Source organism: Prionailurus viverrinus, chromosome D1 (assembly GCF_022837055.1).
Source record: "Prionailurus viverrinus isolate Anna chromosome D1, UM_Priviv_1.0, whole genome shotgun sequence".
Taxonomy (NCBI): domain Eukaryota; kingdom Metazoa; phylum Chordata; class Mammalia; order Carnivora; family Felidae; genus Prionailurus; species Prionailurus viverrinus.
The window spans coordinates 209009-233270 of record NC_062570.1 but is presented as its reverse complement, the minus strand read 5'-3'; the positions used below and the strand labels follow the sequence as shown (position 1 = coordinate 233270).

General features: G+C 47.1%; 1 protein-coding gene across 7 annotated transcripts in view; it reads left to right on the top strand.

Annotated features, from left to right (window-relative positions):
- The window catches only part of LOC125175982 (uncharacterized), a 139435-nt gene that overhangs the window by 101731 nt on the left and 13442 nt on the right, over positions 1-24262 (top strand). For all 7 annotated transcript variants that reach the window (XM_047876679.1, XM_047876681.1, XM_047876683.1 and 4 more), the window contains 2 exons: positions 20001-20100; positions 23638-23727. In XM_047876679.1, coding sequence (XP_047732635.1) covers positions 20001-20100; positions 23638-23701 — 164 coding nt within the window. In that variant the 3' untranslated portion in view covers positions 23702-23727. The remainder of the gene's footprint in view (positions 1-20000; positions 20101-23637; positions 23728-24262) is intronic.

Below are 24262 nucleotides of genomic sequence, written 5' to 3'. Positions count from 1 at the left end.
GCCCAAACTCACAAATCGTGAGATCATGAACTGAGGTGAAGGTGGACGCTTAACTGAATGAGCCACTCAGGCAACCCAACCCTCAGAAAGTTTTAAAGTTACATGTCTAAATAGGATTATGGTTTAATATAAAACTTAAAACTTAATTATTTATTTAATGAAGGTGGCAATAGATTTTGAAGGCAAATATGTAGGGTTATTTATATAGTTGTGAGTAAAACTTAGCTCCTTTCATATTGAGAAATTTTAACCATTTTTAAGTAACCAAAGACCTGGTAACGACAAAACATAGAAACTTTGGTTATCTAGGGAGACGAAAGAGAAGAAAAAACAACTTTGTTTACATTTTTTTTCATCAAGAGCCAACCAAAAATCCAAGCAACCTTTGTCTTTTTTAACAGAGAGAAAAGCAGAATTTCAATCTTATACCAGTGTACTTGTTAAAATCCATTTATTTCAACCTCGTCCCAACAGCAAATAAAATACCTTTCCAAAGATTTCCCTTCATAAAACTTTTACAACCTTTTTTTTAAAAAATTCAGAGTTGTTTTCCTTATTTCCATCAAACCTAATTACATTTAGCAGAAGAATTTTAACTCTTTGAAAACTTAGTCTCCAGTGAAAACTAAGTAGTGACCATTTGTGAACTGTTACATCATAATTTTTCTAGATCTGAAATTTTAAAACAGAGGTTTTTCCATAGTAGAGACTTTCATTAAAGCACAAAACATATTTACCAACAAACCCAACTATCCTCAGGTTCTGTGCAATAAGAAGCCGAAAGCACAAAACTACGTTCAGTAAACATTGCTTTCGTATTTTATCTCATTTGGAAAATGCTTAGATACCAATTGAGTTCAACCCAATTTATCATTTAACTTAGCAAAACTTCAGTGTTTCAGGTTACCAAACCTCTTGATAGCTATCTTAACAATTACTCATTAGGGGCACCTGGGTGGCTCGGCTGAGCGTCCGACTTCGGCTCAGGTCACGATCTCGAGGTCCGTGAGTTCGAGCCCCACCTCGGGCTCTGTGCTGACTGCTCAGAGCCTGAAGCCTGTTTCAGATTCTGTGTCTCCCTCTTTCTCTGACCCTCACCCATTCATGCTCTGTCTCTCTCTGTCTCAAAATAAATAAACGTTAAAAAAAATTAAAAAAAAAGAAAACAAAAACAAACAAAACAATTACTCATGAAAACTTTGAGACAGATGAAATTAACCATCATTTCAAGTCATCCCTTTGCTAAGAAATGGCCACAGAGATAACAGGAGCTTATGTGACCTTGAGCAAATGTTGGTAATGTTTCACATTTCATGCTGACAACTCCAAAGACATGTCTATCTTAATTAAACCAACAAACTGAAATTAGTTTAAATGTTGAGTATGTTCCACCTGTGTCCACTTAAAAGTCAACCAATTTGTTCCCCATTGTCAATTTGTACCTGGGACATTGGTGGGGAATCTGAAGTGAGCATTTAAAGTCCAAGGGGGTGCTCTTTTCTCTTCGACAGTGAAGGGAGCAGGAGGAGCCAATGGTGCCAGAGGCACCCAGGATGGTAGAGGAACGAGTCAGGCAGGCAGTACCCAAGGTGGTGCAGAAACAGGAGGAGGGGGAGGGGAAGGCAGGGATGGGAGACCATCTTCCTGCTGCCAGGAAAGCTGGTTGGAGGCAAGACAAAGCCCAGAGGGCAGAGAAAGGGCTTTTCTGGTCCTAACACCTGTCATCAGACAGATGACCAGATGAAGATGTTTTTTCCACACCAAAAAGGGGAAATGGGCAGTCCATATCTGCCCAGAGAAGACAGGGAATTTCTCTGAAACAAAGGAGTTTTGGCAGCTGCTTGAGAATATTCCTTAAACTCCCTGTCCCAAGGTAGACTCACCAGAGACAATTGGCTCCAATTATCATAGCCATTAACCTGGGAAATGAATGAAGGAGTCGCTCCCACTTACAGCTAGAGGAACCTGAGTCTGTAAGGAGGAACGAAGAATGTCAGCATTCCCTTTGATAGGGATGGCCTGTGTTTCTCCAGCAAGCTGGGTTTATTCAGAGGAGTCCTGTTTAGACAATCATCCAATATATCAGGAGGGAATTTATCAGCCTGGTTAGTGGCCAGTAACATTCTGCAAGAGGCCCTTAGATCAGGGTCCTGATATAGGGCCATTCAGGCTTGGACATAGGGTACCTCAGTCCATGTCCCCTGTTTCCTGCAGAAGAGATCTAATGGAAAGGTTATACTGAAGGTTAATGTCCCATTAATGGGCCATTTTTCCTCATATCCTAAGGAATAATGAGGTCTTGCAGTGTTACAGAAGACCGTCCTTTTGTAAACCTTGCAATCCTAATTGGTTCCAGTCGGTTGAAAGGTAGGCCAAAGGAGAGTCCTTGGGAACCAATGAAGCAGCTAGAGAAGGTCCATTACTAAAAATTCACGCCATTCCCTGCCCTCGCTCCCACCCCCACAATTCCTGGGTGGAATCCCACACAGGTTATGTCTTTGACACTAGGTACCTATGTATGACATACCATAGTTTTCATTTGGGTTCACTCTTGGACTGTACATTCTGTTGGATTGGGCAATTTTTGATGACATGTATCCACCATTATACTATCATACCCACTAGTTTCACTGCCCTAAACATTCTCTGTGCTGCACCTATTCATCCCTCCGCCTCCCTCTGCCCTAAGCCTTGACAGTCACTGACTTTTTTACTATCTCCATCATCATTCCTTCTCTAGAAGATCATATAGTTGGACTCATAGTGCATTTAGCCTTTTCAGACTGGCTTCTTCCACCTAATAACATCTGTTTAGGTTTTCTTCCATGATTTTTCATAACTTGATACATTATTTCTTTATAGCCCTGAATAATATTCCATTGTCCGGATGTACCATGGTTTTCTTTCTTTTTTTCTTAATTTTTTTATGATTATTTATTTTTCAGAGAGAGAGAGAGAGAGAGAGAGAGAGAGAGAGAGACAGACAGAGCATGAGTGGGGGAGGGTCAGAGAGAGAGGGAGACACAGAATCCGAAGCAGGCTCCAGTCTCTAAACTGTCAGCACAGAGCCCGATGCAGGGCTAAAACCCACAGACTACAAGATCATGACCTGAGCTGAAGTCAGACACCTCACCGACTGAGCCACCCAGGCACCCCATGGATGTACCACGGTTTTCTTATCCATTCGCCTATTGACAGACACCTTGGTTACTTCCCACTGTTGGAAATTATTATTAAAACTGCTCTTATCACCCATGTTCAGGGTTTTGTGTGGGTAAAAGTTTTCAACTTTTTGGGTAAGTAACTGAGGACCACAATTACTGGATCGTAGGATAAGTGTTTTGTAAGAACCACCCAACTCTCTCAAAAGTGGCTATACCATCATTTTACAATCCCTCCAGGAATGTATGAGTTTCTGTGGCTCCACATCCACAACAACCTTTGGTGTAATCAGTCTCCTAGATTCTGGCCATTCCTAACAGGTGTACTGGTATCTCACTGCTGTTTGAATTTGCATCTACCTTGTGACATATGATGTAGAGCACATTATCATATGCTTATTTATTATGTGTGTATCGTTCTGTTGAAGCATCTGTAAAAGTCATAGCCCATTTTTCTATCAGGTTGTTTCTTTCTTTCTGTTGAGCTTGAAGAGTACTTGGCATATTTTAGATAACAGTCCTTTACAGGTGTGTGCCTTACAAATATTTTGTATCAGTCTGTGGATTCTCTTTTTGTTCTTTGATGAGGATGACTTCTTACTTGGTTTTGCTCTTTAATTTTTTATTTGAAGTATTGGAATCCAAAACTTAATACTAGGGTTGAGAAAAAAAGCAAACTGTTTGAGAATTTGCCCTGAAAACATCTTGTGTATTTTACCTTACTTTGTGTAATAACTTTGAAGCTATAGTTCCAACTGTGTGCTCATTCCTGGCATAAAGTCATAATGAGTCAAGTGTTGATGCAGGAGAGTTTGGATGCAAATTTTCTGACAACAATTATGTGTCAACTATACTTTAATGTTTTGAAATCCATTCCTAATTGTACAATACTATCATGAAAATGTTTTTTTTTTTTTTAATTTTCTTTGGAGAGACAGTGCACATGAGCAGGGGGGAGGAGCAGAGAGGGAGAGAGAGAGAATCCCAAGCACGTTCCATGCTCAGTGTGGAGCCCAACGCAGGTCTCCATCCCATGACCCTGGGATCATGACGTGAGCCAAAATGAAGTCAGACGCTCAACCAACTAAGCCACTCAAGCAACCCCAAAATGGTTCTTGTTTTATGAAAAATATTTGAAGGCTTCAGAAATGTTCTCAGGATACGGAATCTGCTCGTTTTCTTTTTTCTTAAAGGGCTTGTCACATCATTCCTCCTGTTCATTTTCTCTCCTTCCGATGTTTCTGATCTAACTCTGTGACATCCTCCTTTGTCATTTTATGAATGATTTCAATACTTTCCAGCATCAGTCCTCTTAGCATCCTGAAATCTCACACCTCATAGACCATTGGCAGCAGAGGCCAGCATCAAGAATGTTGGCAAGAAGGGTGAGGAATAGACACTTGAATGAATTAGAGAGGAATAAACAAGAACATTACCCAAGGACAAAACTTTCTACGGAAAGAATTTAGTGTGTTTTCAGTTGTACAAGGTTTAGTTGGATCCTGGGGGAAGCATGACTTAGTCATTGCATTTGTGTGGAGGTTACATGTGGGTTTAGGAAATGTGTGTGGTGCTGTGCTGATGCATGACAAAGCCATCACAGTGATCAGTGGTACATGCAGCAGGTTCCATAGGATATATCATTGTGTAGTGGCCAGTGCTGGTTCCCTCAGCATCATCCTACCCATGGATCCTAATGAGGATCCAGATGATCCCTTTCCCATGGTTCAGTCTGAAGCAACTTACTGTTTAAGGGCTAAGGTGAAATTTTCTAATGCCCACACCACCAGGGCCATGATAGTTGCTGCTTTCATCCCTTCTGAGATGGACAAGGCCTCTCAGGACTTTTCTACTCACTTCTCAGGAGGAAGCCTATTTGAGGGAGCAAGGGAAGATCTCATCAGCCCTTCTTTGCTGCATCACAGGTGGGATCAACACCTGACCCTTCTAAGTCCCTGCCTTCTTGTTCTCTACTATAAGGGGCTTTAAGAATGGTTCGTGGTCATTCTGGGATGACATACCAAGTGGGAGACCCGGGGAGCCAACTAGGTGGCAGGAGGTGTCCTAAGCATCTTGATGTGGTAGGTGGTTCCATAGATGAATGCACATGTAAAAATTTAGTTGAGCTGTGTCACAATATGTGTGCAAATTAAATTGTGTATTTTATAAACTCAAATAGTATTTTGAAAACAATTTTGATAAGAATGAAGAGTACTTAAAAGCAAGTGCATCTAGCAGTGATGGTTGTAGAACCTTATGAATATACTAAAATCCACCATGATAAATTTCATGGTGAGGAAATACCTTTTTCTCTCGTTTTCTAAAAAGAACTAACTGAAGTACAAAATATCTACATAAAAGTGCTCAATGAATTATCCCATGGTATGTCAATTAAAATATCCAACCTGGAGTGATTCTGTGATCATTACAAGTTGTTGTTCAGCTTCTCTGGAGCTTCAGATTATTCATCCTCCACTCAGAGTGTTGTCTTACTGTGACAGAGAAGGGGTAGTGGATGTTGGTTGACAGTTATCATCTTGGCTCTAAATGGCCTGGAAGGTCTAGACCAAGCCCACCTCTCAGTGACCCCTGACATCCAACCCCCGACACTCAGTAGTGTGTGCATGACCCTTCTGAGAGTTCCTCTGGTGCGAGCTGCCCCCTTCCAGGCACCCCACCCCACCTGGTAAAGTCCCATTTATCCTTCAGATATCAGGGCAAGTAGGACTTTTTAGGGGAAGGTATCATTTTTCTCCTAAAATTGGTAATTTCCTTCTAAATGTATCTTCGTGGCCTTATCTGGTCCTTCCCTTAATAGCACTTATTTTCGTTTGTGGCTATTTTCTTACTACACGGTTATTAGGCTAAATTTTTTTCCTCTGCTGTATCTGAATCCCATGAGGCTGGGCCGTGTGTTCTGGTTCACCACGATGTACTTTGCTTAGAAGAGAATAGGCTTTCTGTTAGTGTTCATGGAATGAATAAATGAATGAATGAATGAGTGAGTGAGTGAGTGAGTGAATGAATCAGAAGCTTGGATACAGACAAGGATGTAGGGGAACATGTTCCTTCAGTTACATGTTCCTTCAGTTGTTCCTTAGCACAAGGGAAAACTAGGTCTTGGATCTCAAGTTCAGAGTATCTCCACATTATTTTAGAAAATCCTTCAAAGTATAAGAAATGTTGACTTTGTTCATACCTCTGTGTGTTACCTGCCTACACGTTGGAGCGAGGCATATTTTTTTAAGTTTATTGGTTTATTTTGAGAGTGCAGGGAGAGGGAGGGGCACAGAGAGAGGAAGAGAGAATCCCTAGCAGGCTCCACACTCAGCATAGAGCCTTATGTGGGGCTTGATCCTATGAACGTTAAGATCATGACCTGAGCCGAAATCAAGAGTCGGACATTTAATGGACTGAGCCACCCAGGCGCCCCAAGAGCAAGGCATTTTCATTAACCTAGAAACTCATAAGCTGAGGTAGCAATACAATAGGACATGTAGGAGGCAGTCTTCAACTTCAGATCAGAAAATCTTATTGACTTTGTTATGATTACAGTCCATGTGCCCAAAAAAACATGCAGGCTGAACATTAGGATGAAACAGGTGATAATTCAACTCTGAGTCCCAACACTAGCTGGTGACATGGGACAAATTACTTCACATTTGAGTCTGTGTTACCTTAGAGAAACTGGGGAAGTAACTGTATTTTCTAATCCTTTATGAAGTCATGATGTGTGGAAATGAATCTGCACTACGCTTGCATACTATAACAGCTTAATCTGTGGTAACCTTCTTATCATTTTGAGAATGTAACTTACTGAGAGCAGGGACCCTATCTGTTTGTTCTCTACGGTGTCCCCAAGACCATGAATCATGTCTGACACATAGCAGGTACTTAACATTTGTTGAATGGATATTCGGCAGTCTTGGAGAGAAGGCAGAAGGAGGAATGGGACATGTTTGTAAAATAAAGTGATTTTTCTAGGAAAAAGTTTACATTATCCTACAGCACCCCATTTCCATGTATATTTAAACAATAGAGAGTCTTTTCTTCTTTTTCCTAAAACATGCTCATATAATGAGGAATAGGATGCAGAACTTCCCTGAAGGTTTCAGACAAAGCCCCAGAGCTCAGGGAGGACTAAACATGTGTCCTCTTCCCTGACCAGAGACAGTGAGGTAAGAAACTTTGGGGAGCATGTGACTATCATATTTCTTTTTTTTATTGCTTATTTTTTTTGAGAGGGCAGAGATAGAGTGTGAGAGGAGAAGAGGCAGAAAGACAGGGAGACACAGAATTTAAAGCAGGCTCCAGGCTCTGAGCCGTCAACACAGAACGCAATGCGGGGCTCAAACTCACAACCTGCTAGATCATGACCAGATCTGAAGTCGGATGCTTCACCCACTCAGCCACCCAGGTGCCCCGTGACTGTCATATTTATTACATGGAGTGTCCATTCTTCATATATGGGGCCCAAGACAGAGGCAGGTCGCAGGTATCTGGGCTCCCTGACATAGTTATCCTACATACCAAAGTAAGATGTGACACTCCAAAATATGACACTAGATGGCCTGGGTCACCCAGCCCTGCCAGCTGCTCAGAAACCGAGAAGGAGTCATTGATCCTTCAGGTGCTGAATCGGGCCAGTGAGGTGGAGAATGCCCTGATGGAATATCTGGCAGTAGCTGAATCAGCTGTGGTGAGCAGCTGAACCCGATTAAAAGGGAGGTAGAGACTAGGACACAGAGGGCATCATGTCTGTGTGTGGGCACCTGGAAGGCAGGTGCAGGAAAAACATTTTCCAGGCCATATCTCCCCAGCCTCCCACCTAGGGTGGAGGGAGGGCAAAGTGCATGTGCATGTGCATTTACGCTGTGTTGTCACCAGAGGGCACTGTGGCCCTAACTGTGTGCTGACAGAAAATGATGCTTGTGAATGCTGCTCCTGCTGCTGCTGCCAATCTCCTATTGAATGAGCCCTTACTATGTGCAAGCTCATTTCCCCCTCACAACAGCCTAATTCATTAAGGATTCTGATACCCTTTTTTAAATAGTAAAGAAGCATAAAGAGATTAAATAACTTGCCCAATCACAAAGCCCTTAAGTGGTGGAGGTGGAATGGGAATCTGAGAGGTCTGGCTTCAGAGCATGCATTCACTGATTCAACAAGTGTGTGCTGAGTACTCACTATGTACAAGGCCCTGTGTCCTGCAGGTTTATGGTTGTAGGGTTATGGTTAGAGTTGGTATGAAGTTTAAGTGGAGGGGTATGTTTAGGGTCATGGTTAGTGTTAGGGGTAGGACCCAGGAGGTTCCAGGCGGTGAACCCCTAGCAGTGCAGTTGTCTCCACTGAGGCTGAGTGGAGGCTGCATGGGAGCCTTCAGTTCAGACTTAGTCTTTTCATGCCAGGACCAGCCTCCCGTGGTCCTCTTCAGTTGGGCCTCAGTAACTTCCTTGTGCAGTTCTATCTTGGCAGTGGAAATGATATGATGATGTTCCAAATCAAGTCTGAACAATACTGTAGGGATCGGGCCCTATGTGCGTGGTGTTCTCAGAGTTAGGAAGTGGATCCCCATTGGGAGAGAGCATAGATAGGGTGAGGGTTTGGTCCAGGGATATAAGAAGGGCCGAAGTGACACCAGTCCCGTTGTCTCCATGGAGGGCTGAATGAGGGCCCATGAATAGGTGTGGGTCAGGTGTAGGGTTAGCGTTAGAGTTGGAGTGAGGGTGAGGTTGATGTATATGGTTCTGGTCACTATTAGGGTTAGGATTACTTCCCAGGTGGCTCCAGGTGCTGAACCACAGAAGTGCAGTGGTCTCCCCAGAGGGCTCATTGGAGGCATATGGGAGGGTGTCAGTCATGCTTAGTCTTTGTGTGCCAGGGAGAGCCTCCTTTGTGGGCCATTCTTTGGGTGAGTCTCAGAAACCCCCTTCTGCAACTGCATCTGGGCTTTGGATATTATATGGGTTATATTCCACGTTCCATGCTGAGTAATCTTGCTCATCTTCTGGAACCCATGTGTGTGGTATCCTCAGACTTAAGAAATGGGTCTTCATCGGGAGAGAGCCTTAGTTAGACTAAGAGTTCTTTCCAGGGCCGAAAACAGGGCCAAAGCTATACCAGTCCTGTTATTTCCATGGTGGGCTGAATGAGAGCCCATGTGCGGGTGAGGGTTGGATGTAGAGTTAGCGTTAGATTTGGGGTGAGGTTTAGGTTGAGGACTATGATGAGGGTCACAGATAGGGTTAGGGGTAGGTCCAAGGAGCCCCCGGATGCTGAACCCCTAACAATGCAGTGGTCTCCATGGAGGGCTGAGTGGAGGCTGCATGAGAGCCTTCAGTTCAGACTTAGTCTTTTTGTGCCAGGGCCAAACTCCCTTGTGTGCAACTCTTTAGTTGGGCCTTAGCAACCTCCTTGTGTACCTCCATCCCGGCAGTGGAAATGACATCATGATGTTCCAATTCCATCCTGAACAGTACTGCAGGTGTTTGTGCCCTATGTGCGTGGTGTTCGCAGAGTTAGGAACTGGATCCCCATTGGAGAGAGACATAGCTAGGGTGGGGGGTTGATCCAGGGATATAAGCAAGGCCGAAGAGACATCAGTCCCGTTATCTCTATGTAGGGCTGAATGAGGACCCATGCACGGGTGCTGGCCAGGTGTAGGGTGAATGTTATAGGTGGTTTGAAATTGAGGTTGATGTGTATGGTTTTGGTCACTATTAGGGTTGGGGTTATATCCCAGGTGGCTCCAGGCTTTGAAGCACCAGGAGTGCATGGTCTCCCCCAAGGGCTCAGTGGAGGGCACATAGGAGGGTGTCTCTCATGCTTTGTCTTTGAGTGCCAGGGCGAGCCTCCTTTGTGGGCCACTCTTTGCTTTGCCATCAGCAAACCCCTTCTGCAACTACATTTGGACATTTGATGTTACATGGTGATATTCCACGTTCCATGCCCAGTAGTTCATTTCCTCTTCTGGGCCCCATGATGTGTATGGTATCTTCAGAATTAAGAAATGGGTCATCACTGGGTGAGAGACTTAGAGTTAGGGTTCTTTCCAGGGCCAAAAGCAGGGCAGAATCTCACCAGTCACATTACTTTCATGGAGGGATAAATGAGGGCCTGTGAGTGGGTGAGGGTCAGGTGTAGGGTTAGCATCAGAGTTGGGGTAAGGTTTACGTTGAGGAGTACAGTGATGGTCAAGATTAGGGGTAGGGGTACGTCTAAGAAGTCCCCAGATTCTGAACCCCAAGCAGTGCAGTGGTCTCCCTGGAGGGTTGAGTTGAGGACATATGTTAGTGTGCCGGTCAGGCTTCGTCTTGGGACCTAGGGCCTGCCTTGGCTGTAGGACACTCTTTAGTTGGGCCTCAGCAACCCCCTTGAGCAGCTCCCTCTGGGCTTTGGAAATTACCTGGTGATGATCCATGTCCCTTGGTGAGTACCACTGCACCGCCTCTGGACCCCATGTGCGTGGTAATATCAGACTTAGGAATTTGGTCTTCATTGGGAGAGACCCTTAGCAGGGTTAGGGTTCAGCCCTGTGACGTAGAGAGGGCTGAAGCGACACGAGTCCCGTGATCGCCCTGGAGGGCTGATATGAGGTATTATGTACGAATGCAATTGAGGAGTAGGGTCATGGTTAGACAGGGTGTGAGGTTTTGGTTGAGGGGAATGGTGAGGGTCACGGTTAGTATTAGGGTTAGGACCCAGGAGGTTCCAGGCGGTGAACCCCTAGTAGTGCAGTAGTCTTTATGGAGGGCTGAGTGGAAACTGCATGGGAGCCTTCAGTTCAGACTTATTCTTTGAGGGCCAGGACCAGCCTCCCATGTATACCACTCTTCAGTGGGACCTCAGCAACCTCCTTATGCAGCTTCATCCTGGCAGTGGAAATGACATGATGATCCCCCAAATCCATACTGAATAATAGTGCAGGGGTTTGGGCCCTATGTGTGTGGTATTCTCAGAATGAGGAACTGGATCTCCATGGACTCCTTTGTGGGCCACTCTTTGGTTGAGCCTCAACAACTGGTTCTGCAACTACATCTGGGCTTTGGATATTACATGGTGATACTCCATGTTTCATTCCAAGTAATCCTGCTCCTCCTCTGGACCCCATGTGTGTGGTATCCTCAGACATAAGAAATGGGTCACCATCGAGACAGAGCCTTAGAGTAAGGGTTATGTCCAGGGCTGTAAGCAGGGCCCAAACTACACCAGTCTCGTTAAGTCCATGGAGAGCTCAATTAGAGCCCATGCACAGGTGAGGGTCAGGTGTAGAGTTAGTGTTAGAGGTGGGGTGAGGTTTAGGTTAAGGACTATGATGAGGGTCACAGTTAGTATTATGGATAGTTCCAAGGAGGCCCCAGATGCTTAACCCCTAGCAGTGCAGTGGTCTCCACAGAGGGCTGAGTGGAGGCTGCATGGGATCCTTCAGTTCAGACTTAGTCTTTGCATGCCAGGGCCAAACTCCCGTGTGTGCAACTCTTTAGTGGGGTCTCAGAAACCTCCTTGTGCAACTCCATCCCGGTAGTGGAAATGACATGATGATGTGCAAATTCCATACCGAATAATACTACAGGGAATTTGGGCTCTGTGTACGTGGTGTTCTCAGATTTACGAACTGGATCCCCATTGGGAGAGAGCCATAGCTCGGGTGAGGGTTTGGACAAGGGACATAAGCAGAGCTGAAGCAACACCAGTCCCTTTATGTCCATGGAGGGTTGAATGAGGGTCCATGCAAGGGTTCCTGTTAGGTGTATGGTTAGCATTAGAGTTGGGGTGAAGTTGAGGTTTATGTGTATGTTTCTGGTGACTTTAAGGGTTGGGGTTACGTCCAAGGTGGCTCCTGGTGCCGAACCCTCAGCAGTGCAGTGGTCTCTCCAGAGGGCTCAGTGGAGGGCACATGGGAGGGTGTCGGTCATGCTTAGTCTTTGAGTGCCATGGCGAGCCTCCATTGTGGGCCACTCTTTGGTTGAGCCTCAGCAACTGCTTCTGCAACTACCTCTGAGATTCGCATATTAGATGGTGATAATCCACATTCGATATCCATTAATCCTGCTCCTCTTCTGGACACGCCATGTGTGTGGTGTCCTCATACTGAAGAATTGGGTGACCATTGGGAGAGAGCTTTATCTAGAGTTAGGGTTCAATCAAGATGCGTGAGCTGGACTGAAGCGACAGTTGTCCCGTGATCTCCCTGGAGTGGTGAAATGAGGGCCCATGCGAGGATGTGTGTCAATTATATGGTTATGTTTAGAGTAGGGGTGATTTTAATGTTGAGGGGTACGTTGAAGTTCACGGTTAGGGTTAAGTCCCAGGAGGATCCATGTGGAAACACCCCAGCATGGATGTGGTTTCCCAAAAGGGCTGAGTGAAAGCCCCATGGATCATGCTGGTCAGAATTTGTCTGTGAAGGCGAGGGCAAGCCTCTGGTGTGGGCCACTCTTCAGTTTGACCTCAGCATCCCCCTTGTGCAGCTCCATGAGGAAAGTGGGAATGATACGATTATGCTCCACGTTCCATGCTGAGTAATCCTGCACTGCTCTGGGCCCCAGGTGTGTGGTCTTCTCAGAGTTAGGAGTTGGATCTGCATCGGGAGTGTACCATAGTTAGGGATGGGTTTCGAACCAGGGACATATGTATAGCCAAACGACACTAGTCCCATTGTCTCCATTTATTTCTAAATGAGAGACCATGCACAGGGTGTGCGTCATGTGTAGGGTTAGCGTTAGACTTACAGTGAGTTGAGGATGATGTGTATGGTTGTGGTAAGTATTAGGGTTGGGTTTACGTCCCAGGTGGCCTCATGCACTGAGCCATCAGCCGTGCAGTGGTCTTCCCATAGGGCTCAGTAGAGGGCACATGGCAGAGTATGGGTCGTGCTTAGTGTTTGCGTGCCAGGGCGAGCCTCCTTTGTGGACCACTCTTTGGTTTAGCCTCAGCAACCCCTTCTGCAATGACATCTGGGCTTTGGATATTACATGGTGATATAATCCTGCTGAGTAATCCTGCTCCTCTTCTGGACCCCATGTGTTTGGTATCCTCAAACTTAAAAATTGGGTCATCATTGGAGAGAGTCTTAGGTAGAGATATGGCTTGGTATAGCGACATAAGCAGGGCCGAAGCTACATCAGTTCCGTTATCTCCATGCAGGCCTGAATTAAGGCCCATGAGCAGATGCGTGTCAGGTTTAGGTTTAGCATTAGAGTTGGGGTGAAGTTTAGGTTGAGGATTATGGCATCGGTCATGCTTAGGGTTAGGGTTAGGTTCCAGGAGGCCCTAGGTGCTGAAACCCAAACAGTGCAGCAGTCTCTCTAGAGGGCTCAGTGGAGGGTGCATGGGAGGGTGCCATTCAGGCTTAATCTCTAGGGGCTAGTGCCAGCCTTGGATATAGGCCACACTTTGGTTGGGCCTCAGCAACCCCCTTGTGCAGCTCCCTCTGGGCTTTGGAAATTACCTGGTCATTTTCCACGTTCCATGCCGAGGAATCTGGCTCCTCTTCTGAACCCCACGTGTGTGGTCTCTCAGATTTCGGAATTGGATCACCATCGGCAGTGAGCCGTAACTAGGTTGAGGGTTCATGCAAGGAACATTGATAGGGCCGAGGTGACATTAGTCCCATGTTTGCCCTTCAGGGCGGAAATGGGGGCCCATGCATGAATGCTAGTCAGCTGTAGGGTTATTTTTAGAATTGGGGTGAGGTTACGTTGAAGAGTATGGTGAGGGTCACGGTTAAGGTTAGGGATAGGGCCAAGGAGGCCCCAGATTCTGAAATGCAAGCAGTGCAGTGGTCTGTACGGACAGCTGTGTGGAGGCTGCATGGTAGCCTTCAGTTCAGACTTATGCTATGTGTGCCAGGGCCAGCCTCCCATGTGTACCACTCTACAGTTGGGCCTCAGCAACCTCCTTTTGCAGCTCCATCCTGGCAGTAGAAATGACATGATAATGTTCCAATACCATCCTGAATAATACTGCAGGGGTTTCGGGCCTATGTGCATGGTTTTCTCAGAGTTAGGAACCGTAACCACATTGGGAGAGAGCCTTAGTTAGAGTTAGGGTTCGGTCCAGGGCCATAAGCATGGCTGAAACTACACCAGTCCCGTTGTCTCCATGTGTGGCTGAATGAGGGCCCATGCGTGGGTGCGGTTCAGATGTAGGGTTAGCATTCGTGTTGGGGTGAGGTTGAGGTTGAGGAGGACAACGAGGATCCTGGTTGTTTAGGGTTAGGTTCCAGGAATCCCCAGATGCTGAACCCATAGCTGTGCAGTGGTCTCCCTGAAGAGAGCAGAGTGGAGGGTGCATGGGAGGGTGTCGTACAACTTAGTCTTTGGTTGCCAGGGCCAGCCTCAGGTGTGGGCCGCTCTTCAGTTGGGCCTCAGCAACCCCCTGTGCACCTCCCTCTGAACTTTGGAAATTACCTGGTGACATTCCACTTTCCATGAAAAGTAATGCTGCACCGCTTCTGGGCCCACATGTGTGTGGTCATATCAGACTTAGGAATTTGGTCCTCATCGGGAGAGAGTCTTAGGTAGTGTTAGGGTTTGGCCCAGGGACATAGATAGGGCTGAAAGGATAGGAGTCCCATGATCGCCCTGGAAGGCTGAAGTGAGGGCCCATGGACTAATGCGTGTAAGGTTTAGGATTATGGTTAGAGTTGGTGGGAACTTTCGGTTGAGGGGTATGGTGAGGGTCACCATTACTGTTAGGGTTAGGTCCCAGGAGGTTCCAGGCGGTGAACTCCTAGCATTGCAGTGGTCTCCACGGAGGGCTGAGTGGAAGCTGCATGGGAGCCTACAGTTCAGACTTAGTCTTTGCGTGCCAGGGCAGCATCCTATGTGTGACTCTCTTCCGTTGGGCCTCAGCAACCTTCTTGTGCAGCTCCATCTCAGCAGTGCAAATGAAATGATGATATTCCAATTCCATTCTGAAGAATACTGCAGGGGTTTGGGCCCTATGTGCATGGTGTTCTCAGGGTTAGGAACTGGATCCCCATTGGGGGAGAGCCATAGCTAGGGTCACGATTAGGTCCAGAGACATAAGCAGGGCCGAAGCGACACCAGTCCCATTATCTACATGGGGGGCTGAATGAGTGCCCATGCAGGGGTGCAGGTCAGGTTTAGGGTTACCTTTAGAGTTGGGGTGAGGTTGAGGATGATGTGTATGGCTCCGGTAAATATAATGGTTAGGTTTTGTCCTAGGTGGCTCCAGGCGCTGAAGGACCAGCAGTGCTGTGGTCTTCCCGGAGGGCTCAGTGGTGAGCACGTGGGAGGGTGTGGGTCATGCTTAGTCTTTGAGAGCCAGGGCGAGCCTCCTTTGTGGGCCACACTTTGGTTGAGCCTCAGGAACCGCTTCTGAAACAACATCCAGGCTTTGGATATTACATGGTGATATTCCATATTCCATGCCGAGCAATCCGTCTCTTCTTCTGTACCCCCTGTGTGAGGTATCCTTAGACTTAAGAATCGGGTCACCATCTGGAGAGAGCTTTAGATAGAGTTGGGTTTCAGACCAGGGCCATAGGCAGGGCCGAAGCTACCCCATTCCACTTACTTCCATGCGGTGAAGAATAATGGCCAGTGTGCAGGTAAGGGTCAGTTTTAGGGTTAGCGTTAGTGTCAGAATGAGTTTGAGGTTCAGGGTATGGTGAGGGTCACGGTTAGTGTTAGGGTTAGAGCCCAAGAAATTCCAGGCGGTGAACCCCTAGCATCACAGTGGTCTCCACGGAAGGCTGAGTGGTGGCTGCATGGGAGCCTTCAGTTCAGACTTACTCTTTGTGTTTCAAGGCCAGCCTCACATGTGTGCCATGCTTCGTTTGGGTCTCAGCAACCTCCTGGGGCAGCTCCACCCCAGCAGTGGAAACGAAATGATGATGTTCCAATTCCATACCAAATAATATTGCAGGGGTTTTGACCTATAGGCGTGGTGTTTCAGAATTAGGACCATATACCAATTGGGAGAGAACCACAGATAGAGTGAGGTTCCATCCAGGGACATAAGCAGGGCTGAAGAGACACCAGTCCCGTTATCTCCATGGGGCCTGTATGAGGGCCAATGCGCGGGTGAGGGTCAGGTGTAGGATTAGCATTAGAGTTGGGGTGAGGTATAGGTTGAGGAGTACGGGGAGGGTTACGGTTCAGGTTAGGACTAGGTTCCAGGAGTCCCAAGGTGCTGAAGCCAAGGCAGTGCAGTTGTTTCCCTGGGGGACTCAGAGGAGGGTACATGGGAGGGTGCCGGTCATGCTTAGACTTTGGGTGCCAAGGCCAGCCTCTTGTTGACATTAGACTTGGGGTGAGGTTCCGATTGAGGAGTATGGAGTGGGTCATGATTAGGGTGAGGGATAGCTCCAAGGAGTCCCCAGGTGATGAACTCCATGCAGTGCAGTGGTCTCCCGGGAGGGCTCAGTGGAGAGCGCATGGGAGGGTGCTGGTCAGGCTTAGTCTTTGGTTACCAGTGCCAGCCTCGCATGTGGGCCACTCTTCGTTTGGGCCTCAGCAGACACTTTGGCACCTCCCTCTGGAATTTGGACATGACATGGTGGTGGTCCACATTCCATGTGGAGTAATCCTGCACTGCTTCTGGGCCCCATGTGCCTGAAATTCTCTGCATTAGGAATTGGATCCCCATCGGGATAGAGAAACAGCTAGGGTTACAGTTTGATCCAGGGACATAAGCAAGGCTGACAAAACAACATTCCATTTATCTCCATTGAGTCTGAGTGAGGGCCATGCATGGTAGCAGATCAGAGGTAGGGTTAGTGTTAGAGTTGGGGTTAGGTTTAGGTTGAGGAATACGGCAAGGGTCATGGTGAGGCTTAGGGGTAGGTTCCAGGAGGCTCTTAAGTGCAGAACCTTAGTAGTGCAGAGGTCTCCTAGAGGGTTGAGTGGAGGGCGCAAGGGATGGTGCCATTCCTTCTTAGTCTTAGGGTATCAAGGCCCTCCTCGGGTGTAGGACACTCCTTAGTTGGGCCTCAGCAGCGCCCTTGTGCAGCTGCCTCTGGGCTTTGGAAATGACATGGTGATGTTCCAGGTTCTGTGCCGAGTGATCCTGCACTGCTTCTCTACACCATGTGCGTGCTGTTGTCCGTTATTGGAATTGGTTCCCCATGAGGAAGGAGACATAGCTAGGGTTAGGATTCTGTGCTGGCACATCACCAGGGCAGAAGGACTCCAGTCTCGTGAATTTTATGGAGGGCTGAAGTGAGAACCCTTGCGAGGGTACGGGTCTGGTATATGCGCCTCGTACTCTTACTGTGGGAGGCTATTCATGCATGGGCACTGTCACACCTAGGGACAGAAGGGTATTCACACACGTGCACAAACCCTCTCATGGTGGAATGGTGTTCGCGCATGCGCCCAGCCCTTTCCACGGGGAGAAGGTTCTCGTATGCACCACGCCCACTTGACATGGCAGGGTGTTCACGCATACGAACCAGCCCCTCTCTATGAGGGAGGGGTGCTTTTGTGCATGTGCCATGTAACTCTGTGGCCAGGGAGGCTGTTGACATATGCTCCCTGCTCCCCTCGCCAGAATGGTGTTCACGCATATGCAAAGATCCCCCTCCTGTCCAAAGGGGGTTGAGGCATGCCTACAACACCCGCTCTGTGAGGTAGACCATTTGTGCAGGCACACAACCCTCCCTCAGCAAGGGAGAGCGTTCATGCTTGGCCCAACTCACCTCGGTGGGAAGGGTGTTCACACGTGCACAGAACCCTCCTCAGCGATGGAGGGTGTTCAAACATGCGCCCCACCCTACTTGACGCCAGATGTGTTTCAGGATTCTGCCTTGCCCCTGGTTGGTGTATGAGATGGTCACGCATGCACAGTGACATCCTTCAGGGAGAGAGTAGTGATGTCACCATTAAATGTGATGATTCACGAATGGTTCTTTCACTTTCACAGTTGAAGAAACATGCGTGTCTTAAGGTAAGGGTTAGGGTTGGCACTGACATAAGGAGAGGGTAAGTCTTAGGTCATACTTCCTCCACTCTGGGTATGGAAAGTTTTCAAGCATTAGCGCTCCCCCCCCCCCCCGCCTTTGGACAGGAGGGAATTGAAACATGCACCCTCCCACATCAAGGGAGGGGGTCACCATTGCGCCATTGTCTCTGGAATGGAGGGGTATCACTCATGTGTACTCCCCCACCTCAGCACGGGAGGGGATCATGCATGTGTCCCTTCTGCATCCCTTCACCGGTGATGTAGCGTTGATGTTCCTTTTAGGTCACACGTGTTTTGCACTGCCTCAGCCATTCAGTGGATTAAGTGTCCCACTTTGGTTCAGGTCATGGTCTCAAGGTTTGTGGGTATGAACCCTGCTTCACCTCTGTGCTGATGGCTCTGACCACGGAGCCTGCTTCAAATACTGTGTCTCACTCTCTGTCTGCCCCTTCCCCACGTGTGTTCTTTATCTCTCTCTCTCTCTCTCTCTCTCTCTCTCTCAAAAAAAAAAAAAAATGAAGCTAAAAACATTTGAAAGCAGCTCCATCGGTCAACTTGTCTTCTTGCCCTATTCCCGCCTCTTCACAGGAAGGTCCATTTCACCTATTGGAAGAGACAGTAAAACCCTCGTATGGCCATTCATATGAGTCACTATTTAGAGCACAAGTGATTATGCTACCTTTGCACGGTCAGGATACCATGGCCATTTCACGAATGTCCCTGGGCAGGCAGGGCCTCTAAAACTACAAATGCTAGAGGTGATTTTACTGGTAAACAGATGGGGTTTGTGTTTGCTGAGTTCCTTTTACTTCTTTTCATCTTCCTTGATTGCCTATCTGTGTTGCGTCAACAATTGGTTTGATATTGACTTTACACTTAGGTTATTTTTATCTTATGGTTAACTATCCATGGTTATAGAGCTTAGGCAAGTACAAATATTTCTTGTTGTACATACTAGCATTATTGTTTCTATTGTGAAATACACCCAGTGTTAACTTAGGAGTTGGTTGTCTATTTTTGATACTCAGATCTTAAGATCATATACCAGTGCCTGAGCTCTACTATGAATGCTCATGGCCATAACTCTAACGGCCACCTACAGTGTGTGAATCATATATTTTGACCTTCAAGGACAGCCTTGATACCCCTACATTGGCAATACAGGGGTCTGACGCTTGCAGCCCTTCTGTGCCCCTTCATTGGCCATGTAGATATGTCATGCCTGTGTCCCTTCCTGGGCCATGTAGGGGTGAGCCACCTGTGCCCCTTCATGGTCTATGTAGGGGTGTGGCGCCAACACCCCTTCATGGCCACTATAGTGTTTGTACTGTCATGGTTTCCAGGACCCACCTGGAGTCTCCGGACATATCCCCATGGATAACGGGGAGCTTCTGTAGTTGTGTTCCTCTGCATTACACCTCCCCACAAGGGTCTCCTCTCCAGATAAATATTACAGGATCAGGAACCACTTTTCTTTGCAGTTTCTTCTTGTGGAAACATCTTGTCTTTGCTTAGCATGGCTGCTTTGGCCTCTTCACCATCTTCTGGAGGTTCCCTTACCTTTGAACTGTTCTTCACTCACTTCTTTTTTTTTTTTTTTTTTTTTTAATTTTACATTTTTTTTTTCAACGTTTATTTATTTTTGGGACAGAGAGAGACAGAGCATGAATGGGGGAGGGGCAGAGAGAGAGGGAGACACAGAATCGGAAACAGGCTCCAGGCTCCGAGCCATTAGCCCAGAGCCTGACGCGGGGCTCGAACCCACGGACCGCGAGATCGTGACCTGGCTGAAGTCGGACGCTTAATGGACTGCGCCACCCAGGCGCCCCCACTCACTTCTTTTGGGTGAGCTGTCTGCCTCTGTCGCAGTCCTGCACCAGTGGTAATTTGTACCATGTGTGGCCATAGGAAACCGGTTGAAAATGGAACTCTGGGACTGGACTGCTCTTCCAGTAGAAGACATACAAGTAGCTTCATTGATGGCAGAAGTGGATACTGGACATTGGTGGTAAGAGGTGACTTCACATTTGCTCACATTACCACTAGTGCTGGTGTGGAGTGATGGAGGAGAGCACGCTGGAGGATCACGGGTGGAGTTGTCACTGTGGCCATGGGGGGCAGTTACAGAGCCTGTCCGCGGTCAGTTTTGGGTGTCTGGGGTATACGCAGGAAATAGGAGAGGTTGAAAGCAAGGGAAAAACACCAGAAAACGTATGACTCCATGAGGTGAGTATCTTGTGTTTGTTGCCAAGAGAGGCAACTCCCCTGTCTGAGGAAAATAGTCCTATCCCACCTCAGGACCCCTAGAGAAAAGGTTTCAGTGGCTTCACCTAATATAATACTGTCATGACCGAGAACAGTGATCTTCAGGCTCCATGTCTACCATCTGTGTTTACTTCCTGGAAAATAGTGGGATTTCAGTGTACTCCAGACAGAGGTATGGGATCAGGTCCATGCGTGATCAGGTGTCCATGCAGGGGAGTTTCAGGATATTACCATTTCGCACTGGTAGTAGATGGGGGACGAGTATGGGAGTGGGTTCAAAGAGTATTACACCAAAGAGGGTGACATAAAATAGGCCAGACATGGATACATGGTTCTTCCTGCAGGAAATGTAATTTAATGTGTTGCCTGGAAAACTGGGAATGTTCATAATAATGACTCAATGGCTGCCTGCAGTCAACTAGGTTGAAAGGCCAGAGCTTCCCTGACTTTCTCAGGGAAGGAAGAGTCCAAAGTCCAAGGGAGATGGGAATGGGGGCCTGTTGTGCGCATACCTGCTCTTTTCCCATAAACTTGATGGCTTATGAGAACAAAATTATGTTCTCTCAGAGTTCTGGAGGCCAGGAACCCGAAATCCCTTTACTGAGACTAAGGTGTCAGCAGGGCTGTACTCCCGGTGGACACTCCAGAGCTCCAGGGGACCGTGTACCCCTTCCACCTAGTAGCTCCTGGTGGCCACCAAACTCCCTTAGCTTGTGACCACATTACCCCAGTCTGTCTCCATGGACACAGTGCCTCCTCTTTGGTCAAGTCTCCCTTTGCCTCTCTAAAGATGCTCGTCATTCCATCTAGGGCTCACTCAGGCAACCCAGGCCTCAAGATCCTTAACTAGATCCCATCGATGGGAGTTAGATTCTAGCTATTAGGACTTGTTTTCTTTGAGTGCCATTGCACAGCCTAGTACGACGTGTCCTTCCATAGGGAGACAGCCAAACCATGCTATCCCCCTGTGGTGGGTGCTCACCTATGAGCAGTGCCAGGGCACACACTGCTGACAGACACTGCAGCAGGACCGAATCTCTGGAGAATTATGCCCAGAGTGGAAAAGCGAATCCTAAAACGATCATGTGCTTTTCGATTCAATTTGTATAATATTCTCAATGCGACAAAATCATAAAAATGGTTAGCAGATCAGGGATTGCCAGGCATCACAAAGGTGATGGGTGCAGGAACGAGATGGGGATGTCTGCTGTAAGAGGACAACTTGGGAGTCCCTATGGACGGCTTGATGCTCTGTTTCTCGTGTGCATTAGTATTGAAATGCAGGCCATGATCCCATTCTACAGGCAGAGAGAACGTAGGGCATCTTTATCATGTTTCCCAATCACACACATTCCCAACAGCCTGACAGCCGCCCACCTTGCTACATCTGTCCCCACGGCTCTGGCTGGTGTCCCGTTGACACAGTTGGGTCATAGTTCTAAAGGAGGATTCCATTTCTTGCTAACACGCTTCCCATACCGCTTCCCTCTCTCCTGCACACCGCGGATTTTCTCAGGACCTGGCCATCCTGTGCACCTGCAGCTGTTTCTCCCAGCCTAGTAGGAGCAATCACTTCCCATCCAGCACCACCTGTTTGGTCTTCCTACATATAGCATTGCACGTGCCGGTGCCTGCTGACCTTCCCTTGTCTCTGTCAGCTGAGTCTGAGTGGTGAACTCGCCCCAGTTCTCATCTCTTTAATGAATGACATACATCACTGAAGGTCACAGTGAAGTCTCAACCCCCAGTATGTGGACGACGTGGCACCATTTAACAGACTCACTTGATTACTCCCTTTCTTTAAAAATTACTTCCTTCCTCCTTCCACCATCTGGGCCACTGCTGACCAGTGTCTGTGTTGGTTGGTCTTCATCTTCTTCCCACACCCCCCGCATCTGCTTTCAGTCCACCCTTACTCTGGTGTGATGGCAGCCAGCCTCAGGCTTCTATCTACCAGCAGCTGGGGCCTCCAAGTCTTTATGCCTTGCCTCCAGCTCTGTATGTCTCCAGACTACTGACTCCAACGTATACCACAAAGGTGTTACCTCCTCAGACTCTGGTAACTCCCTGAAGGCCTCTCCTATTCCCTTCCCCTTGTTTACTAGGCTGCGGCCACACCTGCCCCCTCCCTGCTCCCTGAGCATGTCAGGCACATACTCCTGCTTCAGGTCTTTGCACTCACTTTTCCTCTCTCTGTCCGGAATGTTCTCTCACATGCCAACATGATATACTCCATCATTTCCATCATATCTTTGCTCTGCCATCACCTGCTCAGTGGCGTCTCTGCTAGCCCTGTATCTAAAACCGAAAACTGCTCCTTCTCTGACCTGAACACTTGATATCCCTTCCCAGAATTCTTTTTCTTTCCGACCCTTGACATCATCTGTTTTTCTTTCTTGCTTGCTGGATGTCGCCTACTGCAGTCCTTGCCAGAATGTCGGCTCCATGGGGTTCAAAGACCAAACTAACTTGTTTAGGACTCTTTCCTTAGGGCCCTAGAACAGTGTCTAACTCCTTCAAAGGCTCAAACATCATTTACTGAGCAAGTAAATATTGGGATTTCGTATTACTTTGCTGGGTCCACCATCACAAAGTACCACAGCCTGGGTGGCTTAAGCAACAGACATTGATTTATTTATTTTCTCACACTTTATTTTTTTAACGTTTATTTTTGAAACAGAGAGAGACAGCTCATGAATGGGGGAGGGTCAGAGAGAGAGAGGGAGGCACAGAATCTGAAACAGGCTCCAGGCTCTGAGCTGTCATCACATAGTCCGACATGGGGCTTGAACTCATGAACTGCGAGATCATGACCTGGGCCAAAGTCGGACACTTAACCGATTGAGCGACTCAGGTGCCTCCAACTTTCTCACATTTTAGATCAAGGTGTGGCCAGGGTGGGTGTCCTGTGTCCATGACTGGTGGACGACCTCTTTCCCACTGTCTGCACGTGCTCTTCCTTCTGTGTGTGTAGGTGCCTACTCTCTTCCTATACGACACCAGTTATGATTAGAGTCCCTCCCCGCAATTGAGCTCATTGGAACTCCACTTTACCTTTCAAGATCTGGTATCCAAGTACAGTCCCATGGGTAGTTAGGACTTCAGTGTATGGAGTTAGGGGGCAAATGCATTCCATAACAGATTTTTGTCTGTTGTACCTAGTCAGTACCTACATGGGTTTTTTTTTTCTCCATGCCCTTTTCCCCATTATTTGCTCACACAGTGCTAATCCCAGTTTGCCCTTAGCCCAAGTTATAATTCTGTTTATTTATTTGTATAGGCTTGCATCTTCCCACTACCTCTATACTCCAAGTTCCTGGCTGGCACTGGAATTACATCCTTAGCATGGACATCATAACCTCCAGGTGAGGTAAGTATGATTATTCTCGTTTTGAAAATCCACAATCTGAAGCTCAAGAGAGAGTAGGTCATGTTTCTGAGATCATAGTACTAGTAAGTGCTGTCCTTTGGATAACTTTGTTCTCATGGGCTCCAAAGCCCACTTTCTTTCATCTACCAAACTGTCCCCAAGATGAACGGAGAAAAGCCATACTTCAGCCTGGTATATTATAAGCAACAGTATGTGTAAAGCTGCTGTCACATTCCAGGAAATGGGATTAAGTTTAGTATCTGAGTAATTATACCCACGGGTTGAATTTCAATATCACATCCTTTTATTTTTTACTGCTGCAATTTCTGTTATCCTTAATAATTATATAAATGTATTCATCCCTTTGAAAAATTTAGCCAGCAAGAATACTGAGAGAGGTTGTTTCCTTTGTAACAGGTCTGAATTATACAATGAATTCATAATGTCAAGATAATAGCTGTTATTTTTCCCTACAATATAGAGGAAAAGTCACTGCCTCTGTTGTAAGAGTTTACCATGTGTTCTTGGTAACATG